Source organism: Aquarana catesbeiana, linkage group LG09 (assembly GCF_042186555.1).
Source record: "Aquarana catesbeiana isolate 2022-GZ linkage group LG09, ASM4218655v1, whole genome shotgun sequence".
Taxonomy (NCBI): domain Eukaryota; kingdom Metazoa; phylum Chordata; class Amphibia; order Anura; family Ranidae; genus Aquarana; species Aquarana catesbeiana.
In genome coordinates this window covers 298,783,049-298,803,859 of record NC_133332.1, presented here as the reverse complement: position 1 = coordinate 298,803,859, position 20,811 = coordinate 298,783,049, and the positions used below count along the sequence as shown (strand labels likewise).

General features: G+C 42.7%; 1 protein-coding gene across 1 annotated transcript in view; it reads left to right on the top strand.

Moving 5' to 3' along the window:
• The window catches only part of HMCN2 (hemicentin 2), a 318,398-nt gene that overhangs the window by 215,309 nt on the left and 82,278 nt on the right, over nt 1–20,811 (top strand). The window contains exons 38-43 of the mRNA XM_073600486.1: nt 2,207–2,383; nt 2,529–2,680; nt 6,427–6,550; nt 11,686–11,861; nt 13,498–13,594; nt 15,241–15,360. Of these exons, the coding sequence (XP_073456587.1) occupies nt 2,207–2,383; nt 2,529–2,680; nt 6,427–6,550; nt 11,686–11,861; nt 13,498–13,594; nt 15,241–15,360 (846 nt within the window). The remainder of the gene's footprint in view (nt 1–2,206; nt 2,384–2,528; nt 2,681–6,426; nt 6,551–11,685; nt 11,862–13,497; nt 13,595–15,240; nt 15,361–20,811) is intronic.

Genomic DNA, 20,811 nt, shown 5'->3' with positions numbered 1-20,811 from the left:
TCGGCCCAGTCTGAGGTCCTGAGCACTCTGGAGAAGGTTTTCGTCCAGGATATCCCTGTACTTGGCCGCATTCATCTTTCCCTTGATTGCAACCAGTCGTCCTGTCCCTACAGCAGAAAAACACCCCCACAGCATAATGCTGCCACCACCATGCTTCACTGTTGGGACTGTATTGGACAGGTGATAAGCAGTGTCTGGTTTTCTCCACACATACCGCTTAGAATTAAGGTCAAAAAGTTCTATCTTGGTCTCATCAGACCAGAAAATCTTATTTCTCACCATCTTGGAGTCCTCCGGGTGTTTTTTAGCAAACTCTATGCGGGCTTTCATGTGTCTTGCACTGAGGAGAGGCTTCCATTGGGCCACTCTGCCATAAAGCCCCGACTGGTGGAGGGCTGCAGTGATGGTTGACTTTCTACAACTTTCTCCCATCTCCCAACTGCATCTCTGGAGCTCAGCCACAGTGATCTTTGGATTCTTCTTCTTTACCTCTCTCACCAAGGCTCTTCGCCCCCGATAGCTCAATTTGGCCGGACGGCCAGCTCTAGGAAGGGTTCTGGTCGTCCCAAACGTCTTCCGTTTAAGGATTATGTAGGCAACTGTGCTCTTAGGAACCTTAAGTGCAGCAGAATTTTTTTTGTAACCTTGGCCAGATCTGTGCCTTGCCACAATTCTGTCTCTGAGCTCTTTAGGCAGTTCCTTTGACCTCATGATTCTCATTTGCTCTGACATGCACTGTGAGCTGTAAGGTCTTATATAGACAGGTGTGTGGCTTTCCTAATCAAGTCCAATAAGTATAATCAAACACAGCTGGACTCAAATGAAGGTGTAGAACCATCTCAAGGATGATCAGAAGAAATGGACAGCACCTGAGTTAAATATATGAGTGTCACAGCACAGGGTCTGAATACTTAGGACCATGTGATATTTCAGTTTTTCTTTTTTAATTAATCTGCAAAAATGTCAACAATTCTGTGTTTTTCGGTCAATATGGGGTGCTGTGTGTACATTAATGAGGAAAAAAATTTACTTAAATGATTTTAGCAAATGGCTGCAATATAACAAAGAGTGAAAAATGTAAGGGGGTCTGAATACTTTCCGTCCCCACTGTATGTGTGTGTGTGTATATATATATATATATATATATATATATATATATATATATATATATATATAGATATATAGATATCTATCTATATAGATATATATATACTGTATATCTATATATCTATATAGATATATATATATATCTATATATATATATATACACACACACACGTGTGTTGAATGCAAATGGATGCACATGCCTATGGACAGAGCATTGACATCCAGTACAAAAAAACATAGTAAGGCCCCACAGACACTATAGCATACTTTTATTTGATTGTTATATTAACGTAATTCATTTTTACATATGAATGAATTTTCCGTGTGTTTTCTGTTTGTTTGTTCATTTGTCAAAGCACAAAACTGAAGAGTACTAAAATTTAACTTAAAGCGGAGTTCCGCCAAAATTTCTTTTTTTAAAAGTCAGCAGCTACAAATACTGCAGCTGCTGATTTTTAAAATATGGACACTTACCTGTCCAGGACACCCGCGATGTCCTCACCAAAGTCGATCTGTCCCTTGGCTCCCAGTGTCTCCCAGAAGACAGTGGGGGGGGACAGAGGAGGGGCTGGACAAGGCGTAGATCACCGCGGAGCCTGCGGCGATCTATGCCCGGAAGTGGAAGCAAATACCTGGATTAGACAGGTATCTGCTTCCCCCCTGAAAGGTGCCAAATATGACACCGAGGGGGTGGGGGGGGGGGAATCCGATCAGCAGAAGTTCCCTTTTTGGTGTGGAACTCCGCTTTAGAGACATAGTGATGTAAATAAATAAGCAAGATGAAAGCTGCAGATAATATGTCACAATTTAAAAAAAAGGGAAAAATTCACAAGATAATACAAAACTTTAAAGCTATTGGTTTGGCACAGAAATGAGCAAAACAAGAAATTTTAACTTCCGCTAGCAAAATCCAGTTGCACATTGAGGGGATTTATCCAAATGCCCCTATATTAAAAGATTTTAAAGACTGTGCTGACTTTCCTGAGGTACAATACAAGAGCCCTTTTGTGTATGTGGTCAGGATTTTTCTCTGAATCATGTAATAAGAATGCTTGGACAGTTTGGGATGCTGTAGTAATGATCTTTTGTCTGTGTACAGTGGTGACATGGTACAGAGGTGGTCAGCTGCTGTCTGCAATGCCTGGTGTCACCTTTCTAAATGATGGCAGGATCCTGCAAATTGAGAGAATCAGCACCTCTGATGCCGGAGAGTATGTCTGCGTGGCATCTAATGAAGCTGGCAACACCGAGCTCCGCTACTCTCTAGAGGTTCATGGTGAGCACCTGAATTATTCTGTGTGGCAATCCTTTAATGGTTAGATCTTACATATCAACTGCAATCTTCTACCCATGATATGTTTTACTTTCAATACTTCAGATTTACTAACTTCCTTTATGCCTTTTTTATTTGTTAACCCCAGTGCCACCCAGAATTGTATCAGTGACAGAACTTGCCACGTTCCTGGTGAATGAACAGGTTTGGTTAGAGTGCAATGCCACGGGAGTACCTGAGCCAACACTTATGTGGTTGAAAGATAAAATTCCTGTTTCCACGGCAAGAGATGGCCTCCGGGTCAGTATATGAGTTACTTAGTCTATTTTTCTCATGTTTTTCTTAGTAGTCATGGAAATATTTCAGTTTTGGATTGTACAAACGTCAATTTACATGGTAGGATATTCAAGGTCTGGTTGCAATTTGAGGTCTGGTTTAACATTTTGGGTGAAATATTTGAACATGCCCTTTTCTCTTTTTTTTTTTTACTAAAGGTCTACAAAGTTAATTGTGACTATGACTTAAAGTAGAGCTAAAGGCAAAACTTTTTTTTCTAGTTTTAGATAGATAGAGTTGAGATGGATTAAAACAGTGAGTTTTTATTGCTTTCTGTGCCCCCATTAAGGAGATCCCCCCCTCTCTATTTGTCCTGTTTACCATTATCATTATAAGTAAAAGAAAATACCACATTTTGGGTTGTCCCCAGAAAAGTATTGGGGGGGATCTTCGAATGGGGACACTAGTTTTGATGACCTGGGGGTTTAAAGCAGAACTAAACCCATCAATTTAGCAGTTTCCTTAAACAGTTACATTCAAGGCATGCCAGGAATGATAACTGTTGTTGCTTGTGGTCACAACCAAATGGCCAAGTATGGTGTCAAAGCTGATCACATGTGAAGCACCATCTCAACTGTAGATCATACAGAAGCTAAGATGGCTGTAAAGGACAGGAGGGTTTAGATCTACTTTAAAGGTGATAACACTTAAAGTGGTTCTCCATTCATAAGGTTTTTTACCTAATGCATTCTATGCATTAGGTAAAAAACTTTTCAGTGCCTGTCCCCCCCCCCCCCACCCATCCCACATAGCTACCTGAGTCCTGTAGATACCCAGCTTTGTGCTCATCTGCAGGTTTTCTCTCCTCCCTCTGCTCTCTCACAGTTTTGATTGAGAACAAGGGGAGCCATTGGCTACTGCTGCTGTCAGTCAAATCCAGTGAGCAGAAAGCCGGGAGTAGGGTTGAGCACACAGCTCGGCTCCTAATCAAACCCCTACGTGTTTCACCATAGAAAAACGGCTACCTATGGTGGAACACGCAGAAGAGGAGGATCCTAGAGCGCTGGTGACCCCAGAAGAGGAGGTTCCATTGCACAGAACAGATCAGTAAAATTTATTTTTATTTTAAGATTAAAAAAAAAAATAACTTTACAACCCCTTTAATGTGGACCTTGCATAATTAGGTCATTCTAGCACTATAAACTACCGTGCCCACTCAGCCATGTAAGGTCAAATATGTAATGATGTTTTGTTCTAGCACAAAGATGCTGGCCCTGGGCACTTCATCTTGCTCCTTTAATCATAGCATTAAAGATAATACAAAACAGCTAGGACAGTTTATATTGTAATACTTTTGCTAATCAGCTGGTTTGTGCGATGTGAGCCATTTCCATCTTTCTCTAGAGCCCTGGCAACTTGCTAACCTGGGCCTAAAGTCATGAGATTTCAAAGGTAGTAATGGAAAGATAGTAAGTGACTAAAAGGTGGTAAAACAGCAGAGAAGTGTTGGCAACAGCCATACAAAATCGCACTCATAAATAAACATTAGCAGTGCTAAAAACAAATATATGTGAAAAATAAAATCACTAAAAATTCACTCATCATAAATAGTGCCATTAAATAAATCATTAGTCCATAACTGTAATCATGTGCAAAAAACAATGGTGTCAACAATCATCACATCGTAACACGGAGTCTGTGTGACTCAAATTAAGTAGCAAGCAAAATAGCACATAAAGTGACAAGGTGCAAGGTGAAGGGAATGAAAAAATAAATAAATGTAAACCAGTGCAATGTTCAGGGATTGTCCGGAACTATGGCAAGCAATATTAATAAATAATGTGACTTGGATAGTTTGGCATGCACCAGATGTGACAGTAAAAAAAGTCCTTTTTAAATAATAGTGGTAGCGTCCTGGCATGCAACAGTCGCTCCGTGGTGCTTGACGTAAATCAACTCAACTTCCTCTGATGAAGTCACGTGTGGTGTGACGTCACGCGTAAGGACGGGACAGGCTCTACATGCTGTGATAGTGATACGAGCTCGCCGCTCGTCGGAGATAGGAACATTATTGTTTGTTTTTATGTGAGTACCCTTGTTTTACCTAATAAAGCTACTGGTTTAAATAGTATTACACTATTGGGGCTCCCCGTGTTTTTTAATCCCCCTGTATTACCGAGGGAACCACCCCCTGAAACTAGGACTGCGAGGATAGGTCTCTGCATCCTAGGAGGACCCCCCTAAAAGATTCTTGGTCATATGTGCTTGCTCCATTACTTCAAGGAGGACCCTTGTAAAGACCTATGGTTAGATGCGCTTGCCCTATTGCCTCAAGGTAAGGGGCCATCTTTTACATGAGTGTTCTTACACGAAGTTGAGCACCGTGTGATTTACGTCAAGCACCACGGAGCGACTGTTGCATGCCAGGACGCTACCACTATTATTTAAAAAGGACTTTTTTTACTGTCACATCTGGTGCATGCCAAACTATCCAAGTCACATTATTTATTAATATTGCTTGCCATAGTTCCGGACAATCCCTGAACATTGCACTGGTTTACATTTATTTATTTTTTCATTCCCTTCACCTTGCACCTTGTCACTTTATGTGCTATTTTGCTTGCTACTTAATTTGAGTCACACAGACACCGTGTTACGATGTGATGATTGTTGACACCATTGTTTTTTGCACATGATTACAGTTATGGACTAATGATTTATTTAATGGCACTATTTATGATGAGTGAATTTTTAGTGATTTTATTTTTCACATATATTTGTTTTTAGCACTGCTAATGTTTATTTATGAGTGCGATTTTGTATGGCTGTTGCCAACACTTCTCTGCTGTTTTACCACCTTTTAGTCACTTACTATCACCCTAAGGCTTTTAATAAGGGTGTCCAGGATTAGCGCAGCACCATTTAATATTTTTATGTCCCTTTTAAGGTTCGGTTTGCACCTGTATCCGGTGCATGCAGCTTCTCCTTAGTACTGTTATCAGATTTTATACCTGTTAGCGCGGGAATAACTCCTTTATTCTATAGTAATGGAAAGATAATTTCAGGAAGTTTGCTTTCTCTGCAGTCTGAGGATATCAAACAGGGCAGCTTCAGAATGCAATTTACACAGAAAATGCAAGGACTATATGGACAAGACAGTATGCACTCAGACAGTGTATCTTACACATAGTATATGTTTAATATAATCCTAATGCAGACTTTGCTGTAATAACACCTTATTGATTTCTTTATGTTCTTGAACAACTGATATGTACTATTGAATGGTCCAAGTTTTTATATATGAATATTCAGGAGCCATAAATAATGATGAGCGAATACAGTTATGTATTAATAAGGCCAGTGTTGATGGGCTTTTGTTCAAATGAATACTGCTTCTCTTACCATTCAAGTCAATAGGAAAGCAAAAGAAGCTTGAAGCAGGTCAAATGCAGGGCAAAACGTGGTCAGGAACAGGTCAAGGGCACTTATCAATGCATTTTGAATGATCTCATAAGCATCTCAAGCTGATGTCAAGCAAGTTGTATTTGACTTTCAACACGTTCCCAAAGCTCGTCAACACAGGGCCTTAATCAGGCTTAGTCTTGAGACAATGCATGTGTCACTATTCATGTAAAAAATAAGTAGCCCATAGCAGCTAATCAATTGGGTTTGCCCAGGATAACTGGATTACTGCTTGGTTTATCGGTTATGCTCACATCTCTTCTTATACTCATATTGAGTCCAATAAGTCTTTGGTATTTGTCCTTCAGATTTTGGAGCAGGGTAGAATCCTTACCTTGTCTGCAGCCCACATATTGGATTCTGGAATCTACACCTGTGTTGCCGTTAATTCTGCAGGGGAGGACAGCCATGATACCGAGCTGCAGGTCTACAGTAAGTAGGAGGGGTTCACCTCCTCATTTTATATGTTGAAATAACAAAGGCAAAGTCAGGGCCCTTCCACATTGGGCTTGTGGTTTATTCAATATGATATATAATATACATGTATGAGGTTTCATTTCTGACATCACTGTCCCATTGTTAAATTGGTGTTACAGACTACACTATACAGCAAGGGTCTCAAACTGGTGGCCCTCCAGCTATTGCGAAACTACAAGTCCCATCAGGCCTCTTCCTGCAGGAGTCATGCTTGTAACTGTCAGCCTTGCAATGCCTCATGGGACTTGTAGTTTCGCAACAGCTGGAGGGCCACCAGTTTGAGACCCCTACTATACCGTTACATGTCCCCTACTGTCAATCTCTTCGGGTAGAAGCACTGACAGACTTAAGCTGGCCATAAAAATGGCTTGAATGTTGACCAGTAGCGATGAATCGCCCAAAATTTGAGCCATGGGTGGCTCTGACAGCATCCACCGGCTTGACTGTCAGCATCCAACCAGCTGCAGTTACTGTTCCTGAATTCCGACAGCTGTGAGAAGTCTAGACATGTATGGCCTGCTATAGAGTGTCTGAAAGCTCCTGCTCACCGTAGAAATTACTTCTAATTTTGCCTGTACTAACTACCTCTGATTCCAGTGCTCTATGAGTGCTATGTTATTATAGCTATGTATGCAGGGGTGTATCTACCGCAAAGGCAAACAAGGCGTTTGCCTTGGGCAGCATTTTTCAGGAGGCCGAGGGCGCCACTGCCCCCAGACAGAAGGGCCTCTTTAACCACTTCCTGTCTTTCAGTGGTTGTATCAAGATGATGCCTGCATCTGCAGGCATCACCCCAGTATAGTTTTTTAGAGTCGGCAGTCGGCTCTCTTACAATAGCAATTGGAGCAGCTCGGGAGACCCTCGGGTGAGTCCGCCAGCTGGCTGGAAAGCCAAGCAAAGCCCGGTTCAGCTTTGAGAAGCTTGTCATGAAAATTGAAAGCATTCAAAAACACCGATCTGGTGTTTTGAATGCTTGTAAGTGCAGAGGAGGGATTTGGGGTCTTATAGACCCCAGATCTCTCCATATAGAGTACCTGTCACAAGCCTATTGTTGTCACAAGGATGTTTATATTCCTTGTGACAGCAATAAAAGCTATTGAGAAAAAATTAAAGCAACAGTGTAAAAAAAAAAAAAAAAAAAAAAATATGAATAAAAAAGAAAATGTAAAGTGCCCCCGTCCTTCTGTGCTCGCGCCAAAGGCAAATGCTAGTTTTAGTCCCGCACGCACGCAAACAGTAATCGTCCCACACAATGAGGTATCACAGCGAACATCAGATCATGGGCAGTAATGGCACATAGTCGAATCATGTCTCAGGGTCTGATGAGGAAACCGCAGCTGTTCAGTGTGAATGGCTGCAGCTTTCCCATCAGTCTCTGAGACGAGAACGATATACCACAGCTGGGGTAGGACAAATTTAGATGAAGGGGGGCGATTTTAGTCTTGCCTAGGGCAGCAAAAAACCAAAATACACCACTGTATGTATGACCTCTATCCGAACACTCGTACACATGATTCCCTGACTGCAGTTGAGAGGGACACCTTCAGTGATGGCCGTAATTAAAAGGCTTGATATATTCTATGTGAAATAAATACATCTACATTTCAGCTATGAAAATAAGTAAGGGAACGTGATCAGACATGAATAAATCATGTGCTGTTTGCAGCGTCATTCTTATATACAATGTTTTGGCAACAGCCTGTTCATTCTATTTTCTCTTCTGTAATTGACAAGTAATAGGCAATTACTGTTACGGATGCAGATCTTGGCTTTTGTGACTGTTGGCGGCAGTTATCTTCTGGGACGTCTGCCAAGCTATACAGATATGATCATTATTCTACTATTGTTAGCATTGTTCTGTTCTGGTACTATGCAGGAAGCTGGGAATTATGCCAATTTTACTATTGCTACATTTGTATAATGTTCTATCTCATATTTTTCTGAAAACTGTACCTGGACATTATCCATGTGGAAAATGTGTTCTATTAGATGTTCCTCTCCTAGGGAACAATAAAATGGGCCTAGTTTTAAAATTCACGCACTTAACCATGTATCTGTAGGGTATTTGTCTGAATTGCCCACTCACATTCAAGTGACCCTTCTATAGTGCCTTGAAAAAGTATTCATACCCCTTTTATACATTTTGTCATGTTAGAACCAAAATTGTAAATGTATTTTTTTTTTTTTTAGATTTTTTGTGATAGACCAACACAAAGTGGCAAATCATTCTGAAGTGGAAGAAAAATGATAAATGGTTTTCATTTTTTTTTTTTTACAAATACATATGTGAAAAGTGTGGCGTGCATTTGTATTCAGCCCCCTTTACTCTGATACCCCTAACTAAAATCTAGTGGAACCAATTGCCTTCAGAAGTCACCTAATTAGTAAATAGAGTCCACTTGTGTGTAATTTAATCTCAGTATGAATACAGCTGTTCTGTAAAGCCCTCAGAGGTTTGTTAGAGAACCTTAGTGAACAAACAGCATCATGAAGGCTGAGGAACACACCAGACAGGTCAGGGATAAAGTTGTGGAGAAGTTCAAAGCGGGGTCAGGTTATAAAAAATATGCCAAGCTTTGAACACCTCACGGAGCACTGTTCAATCCATCATTTAAAAATGGAAGGAGTATGGGACAACTGCCAACCTACCAAGGCATGGTCGTCCACCTAAACTGACAGGGCGGCAAGGAGAGTATTCATCAGAGAAGCAACCAAGAGGCCCATGGTAACTCTGGAGGAGCTTCAGAGATCCACAGCTCAGGTGGGAGAATCTGTAGACAGGACGACTATTAGTCTCACACTCCACAATTCTGGCCTTAATGGAAGAGTGAGAAGAAGAAAGCCGTTGTTAAAAGAAAGCCATAAGAAGTCCTGTTTGCAGTTGTGGAAGAAGGTGCTCTGGGGCAGAGGTTCACCTTCCAGCAGGACAACGACCCTAAACATACAGCCAGTGCTACAATGGAATGGTTTAGATCAAAGCATATTCATGTGTTAGAATGGTCCAGTCAAAGTCCAGACCTAAATCCAATTGAGAATCTGTGGCAAGACTTGAAAATTGCTGTTCACAGATGCTCTCCATCCAATCTGACAGAGCTTGAGCTATTTTGCAAAGAAAAATGTGACTCTCCCTAGATGTGCAAAGCTGGTAGAGACATCCCCAAAAAGACTTGCAGCTTTAATTGCAGTAAAAGGTGGTTCTACAAAGTATTGACTCAGGGGGGCTGAATACAAATGCACTTTTCACATATTTATTTGTAAAAAGTGTTGAAAACCATTTATCATTTTCCTTCCACTTCACAATTATGTGCCACTTTGCGTTGGTCTATCACAGTGATGGCGAACCTTGGTACCCCGGATGTTTTAGAACTACATTTCCCATGATGCTCGACTACACTCAATTACACTGCAGAGTGCATGAGCATCATGGGAAATGTAGTTCCAAAATGTCTGGGGTACCAAGGTTCGCCATCACTGGTCTATCACATAAAATCCCAATAAAATACATTTACGTTTTTAGCTGTAACATGACAAAATGTGGAAAATGTCAAGGGGTATGAATACTTTTTCATGACACTGTATGTTCCCTTTACTGACTCCTCCAACATCACCACCTTAATACAAATAGTCTGAAGCCCAACTAAACTTTAATTCAGCTAAATACATTTCAAGTACAATAACAAAAAGTGTGCAAAGTCTTACAGTTGATTTTTATAGAAAGCAGCCACAGACCGAGCAGAAAAGCCCATCCCCTGCCAGCATGCTATAGAGATGGACCCAAAGATCTCACAGGGAGCCAATTGCAGATCTCCAATGCCACGTACACACGACCGGACTTTCCGGCAGAAAAGGTATATTCCGATCGTTTGTGGGCTTCATCGGACCTTTTCTGTTGAAAAATCTGACGGACCTTAGAAATAGAACATGTTTCAAATCTTTCCGACGGACTCGATACCTATCGAAAAAAAAGTTAGTCTGTATGCTAGTCTGATGGACCGAAAACGACGCAAAGGCAGCTATTGGCTACTGGCTATTGAACTTCCTTTTCTAGTCCGGTCGTACGTCACCACGTTCGAAACGAGTAGTAGTAGTGTGTAGGCAAGTCTGTTTCGTCGGAACTTGACGAAAAGTCCTTCGGAGTTCAGCCCGACGAGAAGTCCGCTCGTGTGTACGAGGCATTAGTCTCTTTTCCTATTGATTGTGAAGCATTTTTAAATATATGGCAGAGACGTGCAGCAAATCTGCACATGCATAGGGCGTTTCTGTGCAAAGCCCTACAAGGTTCATTGCCAGAAACCAGCACATGTGTGAGCATACACGCTCTTCCATGTGTACCTTACTCTAAAAGCTAGTTATAAATTGTGGGTGGTTGCTGTTCTGTCTCAAGGAGCAGATAGCTAAACCTTCTTATCCCAATAACTGTAGATACCATATTTCTTTGATCTCAGTTTTATTAGAACAAGCCAGGTGAAATTTTTAAGTTCTCTAAGGGGTAATGGCGATAGATAGAGAAATACATGTGTTGTTTTATGAATGTCTTCTCACAAAATGGTGGCTGTTTCACTTCCTGCTAAGATTCTACTCAGAATTCCCTGCTTGCTGACAACTTCCTATTTACACATACATTAAAAGAAATAAACAGAACTGCAGCAATACCAAAAAGGAACGCTAGATACCTGCATACCACATATGATTGTCTTAAGTAAATTACACATTTGGATGTAAATTTAACAACACAGATACAAATAACCAGTATAAAACATCTGGTGGACAGAACAGTTGCCATTTTTGTTAAGGAGTATATCAGTAAAGGAGGGGTGGCTATCAAGCAAGACTGTTACTTTGCCCTGAATGGGCATAGCACAGGTTTCCTTTGAGAGGACCAAATATTGTATTTTTAGTAAGCCTACATTTTGAGTTTTAGCCAAAATGCAAACTAGTAGATTGTGATTTATTGCATTTTTATTTTAAGAGAATATATCAATACTCAGGCCACCTATCAGAATTCAATCCCTCTCCTTGTATGTAGTACTGTATTATAACTTGGAATAAGAGAAATGTGATTACTCTTGTCTGTATGATTCACTGTGCAGTGCCTCCGAGCATCCTGGGAGAAGAGTTCAACTCATCAGTCACTGTGAACCAGCCGGTCACCTTGGAGTGTCAGAGCAGTGCTTTCCCACCACCTGCAATTACCTGGCTAAAAGACGGACGTCCACTTCCTAAAAGGGCCGGGATCCGGGTGACAGAGAATGGGCGCTACCTACAGGTTTGTTATCATTCTGCACTATTAATTATTGGCAACATGCTTCTTTGATATTCCTGTTAACACTAAGTAAAAAAAAAAGCAAAAATGTTGATTAGTGCCTTCCACACCTAAAGCGCCAATAATTGTCTAGTTCACAGACTGCTTACATGGGTTGTATTTATTATAAAGGCATTTGGGGGCCATTTCCCTCCAGTTGCTGCATTAATTGTTTAACGTTTAATCTTTTGAATGGGCTACACAACACTTAACCCGTGTATGCAATTTGTTTTCGATGCATCACACAATAATGACCAAATGGTTCACATTAGTGCATTGTGGTGCCTTATAGCGCATATGCATTGGGGTGAACTATGTATGCGCATAGGGTTGTCCTTAAAAAAAAAAAAAGACCTTGCAATGCAACAGGCTGTGTTTGATGCGTCACTGTGCCTTGTGGTAATGCATGGTAAAAATGCTTGTTTTACTGCAGCCCACTGGTGTGAATGGACTCTTTTAGTTCCACTTTGATGTGCTTATACACTTAAAAGAGAAGTTCGGGATTTTAAGGCTGGGTTCACACTATTTCGAATTGGATGCGGTTTCCCTGCATCCAATTCGCATGTCAGGAGATTGTGACCGGCTCTTTAAGGAACTGGTTCACACATCTCCGGAGCAGCTCTGGTGCGAATTGCACAGGAGTCCTGTATGTCTTCTGGTCCATTTCAGGTCCGAATTCAGCCAAAAATTCAGGCTGAAATCAAACCTAAAACAGTGAACCAGGATGCACAGGACCCCTGCTGTGAGCCGCTCTGTGCTGCGGTGTGTACCCAGCCCAAAAAACAATTATGCTCGCCTAGGTGGATGCAGCATCGATCTGATGCTGCATCTGTCCACCCAATAGCTCTGGAGTGGGAACTGAATGATTAAACACTGCTGATTGCTCAGTTCTCCCCCTCTGCTCTGTGACTGTCAGGCGGCGGCTCTCTGCTCTCCTCTGCAGTGCTCACTAGAGTGCTGGGCTGTGGAGGGGGCAGGAGGTGCTGGCTCAGGCTATTGGCGGATCAGGATCTTTTCTTAACTGGACTGGCTGAGTGAAAGCCCACTGTCAGCTGAAAATGGGTCACAGGGTCACTGCACTCATGTGATCCATAAAAAAAGCTTTTTCCATACTTCTCCTTTAAAGAAACCTTGTTGCCATTTTACAAAATTTTATATGTGCATTTAACTAATTTTATGTCATTTACCTGCAAAGCCCCCCTTGTGCAGACATCTTAAAGCCTGGAGACTTTTGTTAGGCTCCAGCAGACTCAAATCTGTCACTGACTTGATACTCTGCAGTATTCCCTTTCATTCCTTCTCCAAATAGCTATATAAAAGGTTATGTAGGGAAGGTAAAGGGAGGAGCATAGGAGCTGGGTCAGCACAGAGTAATTTGATAATCCCGGAAGAGAAGAGGGCTATGACATGCAAGGGAGGGAGGGCCGTGCTAGAGAACTGACACTTTTTTATGTGTCAGTTCTCTAGGATGTTGAGAGGGGTGTTGCAAGTCAATAAATAACGCTGCTAGTAAGCATTTAGAATACTTGATTTTTGTTGTGCAGAGGTTCACATTAGTAATTACACAATGCTCACACATATGTTATTTGTCTCTCAACAGATTGACCAGGCTCAGCTGCGAGATGCTGGACGGTACACCTGTGAGGCCTCCAATGATGCCGGGCGCTCTGAGAAGCATTACAATGTCGTCATCTGGGGTAAAAGACTCTGTAACAACTAAACAGTGCTGGCTGCATTAAAGAGAATGTTTTACAGAGTAAAAACTTGTTTGAAAAGCTCCAGATAAATGCTCCCACTCTCTACCTTCCAAGCCATGTATTATTTGTGGGCCAGTGTGGATGAACCTTTCATTAGACCTAAACTTTGCACTAAATTCACTCTGTAGGTGGAGGAATGGGCACCGCCATAAACCAATCAGGTTCTACTGCATTGCTCAGTGCTCTTAGGTTAACCCCATCAGTGTGCTTCTGTTCTTTCCTTATCCATTTGCTAGAACTTCTAGTCTACAGTAGAGAAAATTGTGGTCAGGGACCAGCCCAAGCTGTCTCAAGGGGAGGACTGGCGGATACATTGACTAATCCTCTGCTTAAAGTGGAGTTCCACCCACTTTTACAACTCTTCAGCATCCCTCACTAAACTGTGCACTGTAAACGTATTGGATATTTTTAAATTTTTTTTCTCAGCACCTACTGTATACCTGCTGTATTCATTTTTCACTTCCTCCTCCCTGGCCGTGGCCCATCACATCATTTCCTGTTTGCAATGCCTTCTGGGAAGGGGCGGCAACTTCCTCTGACACTGCTGTTGCTATGGAAACCTGACCTGAAACCTATTACCCTGCTTTTGCTGCACTGAGCATGTGCGAGATCTGCAAGGATGAGATCCAGGAAGAAATACAGTCTGGCTTCAGATGCCCAGACTTAAGATGGCCACGGCCTGCTGTAAGTTTATATAATAACAAACTACTGCTATAAACTAACAAAACAGACCTTAGTTTACAGACTAACTTTTACTAGAATACATTAGGCTTGTGTATTATAGGGGTACTTTTATTTAAAAAGTATAATTTTGGGCGGAACACCACTTTAAGAAGAGATGTGAACAGTAGCCTAGACTTTTGGCCAAATGAGCAGCACTGTCAGAAGCCTGGAGTGGCAGTTTTCTCCAGGAAAGGGAATTATTCAGTTAATATTTACCTATTACAGCAAGACAGCTAATGTACCTTTATATTCTCATTTGAGCATGTTGATGCATATACTTGCGTCTTTAAAGTGGTGTTCCGGCCGAAATTCTACTTTTTGAATAAAAATACTCCTATAATACACAAGCTTAATGTATTCTAGTAAAGTTAGTCTGTAAACTAAGGTCTGTTTTGTTAGTTTATAGCAGTAGTTTGTTATTTTATAAACTTACAGCAGGCCGTGGCCATCTTAAGTCTGGGCATCTGAAGCCAGACTGTATTTCTTCCTGGATCTCATCCTTGCAGATCTCGCACATGCTCAGTGCAGCACAAGCAGTGTAATAGGTTTCAGGTCAGGTTTCCATAGCAACGGCAGTTTCAGAGGAAGTTGCCGTCCCTTCCCAGAAGGCATTGCAAACAGGAAATGATGCGATGGGCCGCGGCCAGGGAGGAGGAAGTGAAAAATGAATAAAACAGATATACAGTAAGTGCTGAGAAAAAAAATAAAAAAACATCCAATTTGTTTACAGTGCACAGTTTAGTGAGGGATGCTGAAGAGTTGTAAAAGTGTGTGGAACTCCACTTTAATTTCTTTAGCATACACCTACTACTTTAATTTCTTTTTGGCAACAATCACCTTTTAACGCTCTTTTTTTTTTTTAGTCCCTCCCAGTTTCCCAGCATTTCCTGAACCCCCCTTGCCAGTTATTGAAGGGCAGCCAATCAGCTTCACCTGTGAATGTCAGGGCTCTCCACCTCCTCTGCTTACCTGGATGAAGAATGGTGAGTGATTATAATCACACAAAGGGAATAATATACTGCAGTGTATATATAGTCAAAACTTTTTTGGAAGACTCTGGATAGAATAGAGAAGACTTAAAACTTTTATAAGGTTATTTATTTATTTTGCTGTCTTTGTTCTGCTGGGGAAATGTATCTTTATTTGCTGTCCCAGGGATGCAATAGGAAATCTTCCTGAAGTGAAGATGATGCCCCTCTTAGACAGCTGTCACCAACACATTTGCAAGAGTTACCCTTGCACCTTGCTGTCGTGAAGTGGTGGCCGCTCCATTATGGGCGCAGCCCCCCAAATCCATGCGCCCAGCCCCTAATCTACATGGAGGGCGCCGGACGCATGGATTTCAATAGGGTTTTTTTTTTTAAGGACATGATTAGAGACTGAGGCTCTAATTGACTTCAAAAGAGGGCAGGCTTGAGGCGCAGAGCACTGCGCCCCAAGCACACCCAGTTGTGTGACAATAGCGAATTAATATTCGCTATTGTCTTCTGCTTCTCCTTCCAGCCAATCAGGAAACAGGTCTTAACACCTGATTCGCAGAGAGGAGAAGCGACCGTATTGACCCTGAGCAGAAGCATGGGGGAAGCTGCCGAGGAGGAGACACAAGGGAAAGCCGACGAAGCTGCCCGCGACCTGGATGGGGTAAGTGCGGGACTGGTGGGAGGATGGGCGAGCGATGGGGGTGGGTTGGTTCGGGTGTTTTTTTTGCCGCTCCCTCCAAAAATAGGAGCACCAGCCGCCACTGCTGTAGTGACATCTCTATAATGTTGGCTTTCCCTTCTCTTTCTGTCTTGGTGATAAAAGGAGGAGATCTCTCCAGCAGAGACATGGACAACAATTAAAGCTTGACAAAGGATATAACCCTTCCCCACTACATTCAAAACAAAAACAAAAAAGTTTGCCTTTACATATACAGCTTAGAGATCTTGAAGCCACCATTGCTGAGTTGTTGTTTTTTCTTTTTTAGTTGCAAAGTCAAGGGTGTCATCTTATCCTTGGTTTGCTGTGAAGGGAGCCAGTGGAACACAATAAGCATGCAGCCTATAAAGTTAGAACTTCCAGCCTTTACATTCGTTCTAGGATAGTGACCCATGAACTAGTGATCAATGACAAGGATAATGAACAAAAAAAGAGAAGGTTTAAAGTGAAACTCCACTTTTATGGGAAAAAATAGCAAATAAAAAAATAATAATATAGCATATACAACTGCGACTCGAGTCATATTGTAACTGAATGTTATTAAAAATGACCTTTCCTTTTCAATCTGCAGCTCTGTAATGTTCTGTAAAATGCAAGGCATTATGGTTACCTGGAGGTGTTCTGTATACAACTCCCTCCAAAAACATCATTTCCTGCTTGTGTGATTGGCTCACTGATTTTTCCAGAAGTCTGCACTAAGATACAAGTCAGATATCAGGCATCCCCGGCAACAAAAATGTCTCCCAATAGGAAATCACATTTAAAGGGATGCAGGCCCTGCAATTTTACTCATTAGAGCCCTGCAGGTGCAGCAGCTGGTTGATAATTATGAAACTACTCCCATTAGACTCACTCAGCCCACAGGCACAAAAAAATAAACAGGGATTTCTTCAGATTAACAAATGGTTGGAATCTAACAAACAAAGTTTGTTAAAATCCTTGCAATGTACATAGATCACCCAAAGGGGAATGTTTTTTTTTTTCTCAACAAAAGTGGAGTTACCTTTTAAAGCAGGCCATGCATTACTCAGTTTTTTGTTTAGCCAGCCAGCTGAATGAAAAAAACTGAGCCGATTTTTCCATCCACACATTCGAGGTGAATGGGGAAATCCTCCCCACTGTGTCTTTGTATTCTGACAGCAGCGCTCTCCTGCCGTCAGAATACACTGATCAGGGCTGCAGGCCATTGGCTGCGATCAAGTGGAGAATTTCCAACAAGCCTTTTCATAAAAAGTTGATTGATAGATCAACCTCCTAGGAACTGAAACCATCATACATGGTCGGTCATATATACATTGGCCATTATTCCCTTTCCGAGAAAACTTTCCCAAGCAACAATACCAATACAGTAAGGTTATACAGCAGTCCAGGAATTCAATGATACCAAGAACAGGTGTCACGTATATATGTGTTATTGGCGAGATTGATCAGCAAGGCAGCATGTGTATGACCTTACTGTAATGCCCCGTACACACGGTCGGATTTTCCGATGGAAAATGTCCGATCGGAGCGTGTTGTCGGAAATTCCGACCGTGTGTGGGCTCCATCACACATTTTCCATCGGATTTTCCGACACACAAAGTTGGAGAGCAGGAGATAAAATTTTCCGACAACAAAATCCGTTGTCGGAAATTCCGATCGTGTGTACACAAATCCGACGGACAAAGTGCCACGCATGCTCAGAATAAATAAAGAGATGAAAGCTATTGGCCACTGCCCCGTTTATAGTCCCGACGTACGTGTTTTACGTCACCGCGTTTAGAACGATCGGATTTTCCGACAACTTTGTGTGACCGTGTGTATGCAAGACAAGTTTGAGCCAACATCCGTCGGAAAAAATCCTAGGATTTTGTTGTCGGAATGTCCGAACAAAGTCCGACCGTGTGTACGCCCTATAAGACAACATTGTCATTTTAAAGCCAAAACCTTATTTTGGATAGACTAGGAAAGGGTTTAAACCACTGCCAGTTAGTTTTTTGCTGTCTGTGTAGCATTGGGGAAATTTTCCTTCACTTCCTATCCCTGAGATACAACAGGAGGTTAGAGAAAATCTTCTAAAGTCGAATTCCCATTTTATGGCTACCATTCATAGCTCAAATTTTGATTCCTGTTGAACCAGCTGAAATTTCTGGCTGAAACCAGTTAAGACCCCTTTCACACTGCAGTGCCACTAAAATAGCACTAAATCGCCGGTAGTTTTTGTGGCGTTTTAGCTGCGCTTTTGCATAGCTTTTTGGGCGCTAGCGGGCCAGATTTTTAAGGTCTCATGATAACAGGACCTTAAAAAACCACCAATAAAGACCCGTTTTGTGGCACTTTCAAAGCACTTTTAAGGTGCTCACTTCAATGGACAGGGGCATCCAAAGATGCTGCTTGCAGAACTTTTTCTAACGTCCTGCAAGCGCACCACCCAGGGCCGGTACAAGGCAGGGGCGGAAGGGGCGGATGCCCTGGGCGGTACGATTTTCTATAGGAGGGGGGGCGCAGGTGAAATGCCGGCAATGTGCTTCACACCTGTCATTATACACACTATCCCTTGCCGCTGTAACTGGAAGATTGTCTGTAAGTGTGCCGAGTGCGCTCCTGCATCCGGCACAACAAGCCCTGGCTTCACCTCCCTTCCCTGTCAGCTTCATTGTTCACTCCCCCTACAGAGCAGCCTCGTAGTCCCGGCCGGCGGCGGGGTGGGAGGACTCAGAGGAGCACGGAGAGCTGTGGCGGCGCTGCAACCTAGAGGAGCCGAGGAGTCTGGCTCTAGCTGGAAGTGGAAAGCAGTGTGGGTGGGAAGCGGGCATCTCTGAGCCGTGATCCCGGTCCTCTTCAGCAGCGTATCCCTCCCACTAGCTGCCGCACAGGCAAGTTTAGAAATCGTCTCCTCCTCAGCTCTGACAGGACAACATGAGGAGGAACGTCAGAAGATGGGAATCACAGAGCTCCGTGCTGTTCTGTATCTGAGGTCTGTGTATGAGGAAAGCTGAGGGAAAGGAGAGCTGCACTGAGGACACAAGGGGAGCAATGAGAGTATTTGTAGGGAGAAAATGATTACTTCTAGGTGGGAATAATATGGGGGAGGGGGTGTATTTGTGCTGTTGTGTTAGGAAGAAAATTCTGGGGGGGTCTGTTGGGATGGGGAATTTGAGGGGTGCCAGGATAAGATTTTTTTCTAGTAGGGGTATTTGGGGGGCGGGGGGATTGTGCTAGAAGAGGTGATGGGGGGGATTTGTGCTAGGATAGGAAATATTGGGGCTGTTAGAAATGGGGATTGGGGAGGAGAATTTATGCTAGGGATGATTGGGGGTATTTGTTCTAGAGGGGAAATTTGGGGGGAGGATTTGTGCTAGGAGGGGGATTTTCGGGGTGACAGGGGTAAGATTTGTGCTGGGAGGGGGATTTTGGGGGGTGACAGGGGTAAGATTTGTTCTGGGAGGGGGATTTTGGAGGGTGACAGGGGTAAGATTTGTGCTGGGAGGGGGATTTTGGGGGGTGACAGGGGTAAGATTTGTGCTGGGAGGGGGATTTTGGGGGGTGACAGGGGTAAGATTTGTGCTGGGAGGGGGATTTTGGGGGGTGACAGGGGTAAGATTTGTGCTGGGAGGGGGATTTTGGGGGGTGACAGGGGTAAGATTTGTTCTGGGAGGGGAAAGAGAATTTGTGCCAGGAGAGAGGATTTGTGCCGTGGAGATGGGGGGGGGGGGGAGGATTTGTGCTAGGAGGGGGATTTGGGGGGGGGGTTGTACTAGAAGAAGTGATGGGGGGGAGATTTGTGCTAGGATAGGAAATATTGGGGCTGTTAGAAATGGGGATTGGGGGGGAGAATTTATGCTAGTAAGGATGATAGGGGGTATTATTTGTGTTTGGGGCCGATTAGTGCTCAATTTTTAAAAATTTTTTTTGGGGGGGGGGGGCGCAGTTTGGTGTCTTTGCCCTGGGCGCTAAATGACCTTGTCCCAGCACTGGCACCACCCCACTGTGAAAGCACACATTGCAATGAATGGGAGGCAGTTTCTATTGCTAAAATGCCTGAAAACTGCCTCAATGTGAAAGAGGTCTAATTGTTTAAGCGACTTCTGTCAAAGGAGAGGGATGGAAAATTGTTGGCTGAACAGCACCTGCATCTAGGCATCCTGCATCCATCAGAGTACAGTAGCTGGCAAGGGAGATTCCTCTATCCATGCTTTAGCAAGGATGGAGAAATCTGTTAGATTTTAATTTAATTGGCCAGCTTTAAACAAGTGTCCCCACTGAAACATTTACTTTTATTTCTAATTATGGGGATAACTCTAAAATGTTATATTTCTTCTCACTTTCTTTCCTAGTGGCAAATGTCACCAGTACAAATAAAGTGATGAAAATTCCCAATGAGGAGACAGACAGCAATATTACATTACCAAAGAGACTAACCCTATCCTATTCTATTCAAAACTAAAAAAAGAAGGTTTTGCCTAGAGATATTCACAGGACTTTTGTTCATGTAAGGACTTCTTCTCACCCCATACAAGTCTATGCGAATGCAAAATCAGAACTTAGGTCAAATAGTCTTGTCAGTGAATTGTAAATGATCCCAGAAGCAGTGATGGCTGGTGCTATATTTTTTTTTTCATCCCTGCACCCCATGGGCAGCGCTTCCTCCGGGGGGGGTGGGGGTGGGGAGGGGGGGCAGAGGCTTCCCCTGTGTCTCCTGCTCCTCTGTATCACCTCCTCTCGCTTTCTCCTAGGTGGCCAATAGGATCGCTTCT